General features: G+C 36.0%; 1 protein-coding gene across 1 annotated transcript; it reads left to right on the forward strand.

Moving 5' to 3' along the window:
• The first annotated feature begins 1,931 nt into the window (after window positions 1-1,931).
• On the forward strand, window positions 1,932-4,657 carry LOC110003036 (C-X-C chemokine receptor type 5). Its single transcript, XM_020658732.3, has 2 exons — window positions 1,932-2,335; window positions 3,331-4,657. Exons 1-2 carry the CDS (start codon window positions 2,303-2,305, stop codon window positions 4,414-4,416), a joined length of 1,119 nt encoding a protein of 372 aa, XP_020514388.1. The 5' UTR covers window positions 1,932-2,302; the 3' UTR covers window positions 4,417-4,657.
• Window positions 4,658-4,714: the final 57 nt, after the last annotated feature.

Here is a 4,714-nt window from a genome sequence, read left to right on the forward strand (position 1 = left end):
TTCAGTCTGTCACATTTCCAAAACATATGTATTAGATCCCCTGTTTGATTGTTGCACCTAGGGCAGCAGGGAGATGTCTCATGACTGAACTGATAAAGCTTATGTGGTGTGTAATATATCCTATGAAATATAATTTAGATATGAGGCCCTTCTGGGTGCTGGTAGTCCTTTTCTCTATTGATGTTGTTCTCATACTTTTTTAATGTCATTTTTTGATTGATTGATTGATTCAATTTATTTCAGACATATCAAATAAAATCAAACATATCAAAAATACAAAACAAAATGAAAAGCATGAAAATACAATAAACAAAAAACAATGTTCAAATTATTTCACAAAAAAAGAAAAAGAAAATTACATATATTCAAGTGATATGCCTGAAAAGGACTAGGAAGAAGTATAACATTTATTTAATCCTACCCCTTTTCCACAGCTCAATAATTAATATTTATTAAATTAAATTAACTTCCTGTGTTCCTTATAATCTCTCTATATATACAATCTATCTATATACAATTTGCTATACTATATTTATGATACTATATTTGATATTTACAATCCAATGATTTTCCATACATATTTGATATATATGATTTTTTATAATTTATATATTTATGCAATCCATATATCTATATCTATATATACATATCTATTTGTACAATTTGATGTACTATATTTACATTTTATATATTTATACAATCCTTATATCTATACATAATTTTACATAGGCTGATTTATTAATCAGTGATGGAAATTTGGTTTACACTCTGTTGTTACCTCTCTTGCAGGTTAGCCTCAATTAATCTCTAAAGCATAGTAGGCCTGTAGGCTACAGGTGACTTATAACTAGAAGAGTTTCCAATAACCAGTAAAGATCTCTGAACCTTGTTTTTGAATTTGGTGAAAACGAAGATACCGTAGTCATCCAAATCTTAAACACATAGGCCATGTTTTACAGAGTCTTTCTTTCCTTTTTTTTATTTTTTACTTGTCAAAGTTTTTTTCTGTTATTGTTTTCTTTATCTGGATATATGGTGTGAGGGTTATCGTCTTTCCTGTGAGGAAAATTGTGATTTTGGGCAACCTAAATAAACAAGATTTTACTGGACTGAAAAGCATTCAAACATTTTCAACAGCTGACTCATTCTGCATAAATCAAAACACGTGGAATATCATTGGCTCATGTTTTTTTTCTGTTTTGAAGATGGTGCTGCTCCTAAAAAATTACACTGGTGTTCCAACTTACAACTGGAAACGTGTTTGACATTAACTGATCATGTACATACAAACCTTTTCTTCACCTTCATTAAACTAAAGTAATGTTACTGACAGTAATGAGCCCCTTTTCGACCAAAGGTCTCCAGAACAGCTTTCTCTTTTCCTGGAAAGTCCTGTTCACACCTGGAAGCTGCAGGTTTGGGGACAAAGCTGCTCAGAGCTCTGATGGCTTTTCCTGAATGAATTAATCTGGTGAACCAGCCAAATACAAACAACCATTTCTGGTCACAAGGCCATACTTTTCTAAGGAACTTAAAAACGTAAAACTCCTTTGATGAACTTTACTGTTTTATATTCGTTTGTGCCCCCTATAAGTTGGAAGCCTCTGCTGATTTTGTCCTGTACATGCAAGAATCCTGTTTCTTGACAAAAAAATCTCATAATTCTTTGTGGTGAAAGTCTAATGTGCAACTAATAATCACTAATTTGCATGGGACATTTGAAAAAGCCCCTTTTTTGCAGCTTGCGGTTTATCTGTCTCACACCTACCCAGCAGCAGGGATAACAGATGTGCAGAATAAGTATATAAAAATAATCTATCTTCTTACTGATGGTCTTGTTTTCTTTTTTGCTCACAAAGTTGCATCAGCATTTATTTCAGGTGGTTTATACCCAGCTAAAACCCCTTACAAGAAGTTTAAGTCAGATTATTAACAAGCTTGCGCTTCTTGTTTTATGTCTTCATCTGTTGCTTTCAAAAACAAAACAAATGCATGTGGCAACGCAAGATGATATATGATGACCAAAACATATTAGTCAGCGGATGGTTGGTATACAGATAAGACTTTTTAAGTGTTGTTTTTGCAAAAAAATACTCAAGAACCGTTCAGCATAAGTTTGGATATTATTACAAGTGGGTGCAGTAACTTGGACATGCATTACTGCTCTTGCATGCTTGCATGTTTTGACTAGTGTTTTGAAACAAACAAAGACAGCAGAGCAAATGCAGAACAAGCACAAACGTTCAAGAACTCTTATCGTGACAGAGTGAGATCTACATTCAGGAGACGGAGATTTACCCTCATGGCTGTTACACAAACCTTTACCATTTTTGAGGTAAGAAAAACATGCAGAGCTGATGTTCAATAAAAATATCTTCTCTTAAAAGTCTTTGTAATAGATATCCAGATGTGTTATATTTTTATTTCTATAGGAATGTCATAGCTATGAAATAGGTAAGGTTTACTGTGATTAATTCTGTATGTAAATGCTTTTTTAAATTGCTGGTGGAAAATTTCAAGTAGCTAAGATAGTATGCATAAATCTTTTAAACCTCAGCAGCATCTGGCATTTCAAAGTCACAGTCATAAAGCTGTTTCCTATAATTGCATTTCAAATACTGCTAAAATTCACAGACACAGACGTGGCTTATTTGCATTAAGTATATTAAGCTTCTTCCTGTTAGATCACCAGGGAATAATGAGAGGAAGAAATTACTGTAATGTACTGTACAGGTATATGTTTTTTTAAAAAGGGGAAATACTTTAAGACCACAAATTCCATTTATCTAAAACCCTCTTTATATCGCACCGTGTCACATTTGATCCATATTTCTATTTTCATTTTCAGAATATATACAGTAACTTTTTCTGCGCGTGTCTGTGTCACTGGTTCAACACTAATATTAAAAACATCTGTTTGTGAAGACCTTCTGTTTAACAAGAAACACATGTGTACCCCAGGTCTAAACTGACCATTCAGATGTCGTCTGATTTCCTCAGCAGAGGAATATTTACCTGATTGTTCTTGATAAAGCAAAAAACGTGTTCTTTTCATTCAGATGTATACATATACATTGAACATATTTTTGCTCAGAAAGGAGAAGTGAAACATATCGGCCTATTCAGTGCATCCTGCCTGACAATTTAAATGTCAAACCTGCAGGTAACCAAACCATAACCACTAGATTTCTTCAAAATCCCTTTCGACTTGTGTAATGATTCTTTATTTTAGTATTGTAGAAAAACATCATGAAATAAATCAATCAAGTGTGATGTTATGTTTCATTCTGTAGAACAGTTTTCTCAATCTTGCCTCTGTGTATTTTACAGCTGGCCGGCCTTGAAGAACTTGACAATCTGACAGGCTACGTCTATGAAAATACAACAGACCCACCGGTCCCCTGTGGATTTGAGGAGAAGGGCCTGCAGACGTTCCAGCTTGTGTTCCAACCTGTGCTTCACAGTTTGATCTTTCTGCTGGGTGTAGCAGGGAATGGCCTGATGACAACAGTCCTCCTGAGTCATTGGCGCCTGCTGCGCCTCACCGAGATCTACCTGCTGCACCTTGCCTTTGCTGATCTAATGCTCCTCTTTACGTTGCCTTTCAGTGTGGTGGACAACATTGTTGGTTGGCTGTTTGGGGAGTTTCTCTGCAAGCTGGTGGGCCTGATGAAAAATCTTAACCTCCTCTGTGGGAGTTTACTTCTAGCTTGCATTGGCTTTGATCGCTATTTGGCTATTGTTCACGCTATTCCTAGTTTGCAAACTCGACGTCGGAGAACAGTGCACTTAACATGCATTATATTATGGCTGGTCTGTTTGACTGTTACAATACCCAATGTTGTGTTTCTTGCTGTGAAAGAGGATAGGAGAAACACAGCCAGGCTCTCCTGTTTCTATTATTATAATCAAGATGGAATCCATGCACACAACTGGGTTTTGACCAGTAGAGTCTTAGATCATTTGTGCTTCTTTCTTCCTATGGCTGTCATGAGCTACTGCTACACAGCAGTGGTTGTTACTTTGTTCAACAGCCAGAAAAGCCAAACGAGGCAAGGCGCAATTCGACTGGCCTTACTTGTCACTATTGTCTTTTGTGTCTGTTGGCTGCCATATAATATCACCTTACTGATAAAAACACTGGTAGACCTGCAGCTGATCTCATATAATAGCTGTGATTTTTATGTTCTACTGGCGCCAGTCCTTGATGTGACACAGAGCCTGGGTTTCTCTCACTGTTGCCTGAACCCTTTCTTGTATGCCTTTGTGGGTGTGCGGTTCCGCAAGGAGCTAATACAGTTACTTTGTAAACTTGGCTGCGGTCGTATTTGTATGCCTTTGACCAGAACTCGGCATTGCAGTCGACCATCCATTTCTGATGGAACGACATCCATCAGCGTCACCCACATGTCGTAAACTCCTATACTACGCAAGCCGCAATTAAAATGCTTTCTTTTTACAGTATGTTATGCGTAATACTGAAAATGTTGTAATTGTATTGGTTGTTCAGACAATATTTGACCATTACTACTTTGTTTGCATTTAAAAGATGCTTTATTTCCCCAGTCAAGAAAAAAATGGTATTTGCTGAAACCTGCATTTGCTTGTATTTAAGCTATGCTAATTGAATTCAATAAAAAAAACATGTATACAGCAACTGTGTCTCCTTGTCATTGTCATACCACAAAAATAACTGACAACACAATAAGCAAAA

This window comes from Labrus bergylta, chromosome 11 (genome assembly GCF_963930695.1).
Source record: "Labrus bergylta chromosome 11, fLabBer1.1, whole genome shotgun sequence".
NCBI lineage: Eukaryota > Metazoa > Chordata > Actinopteri > Labriformes > Labridae > Labrus > Labrus bergylta.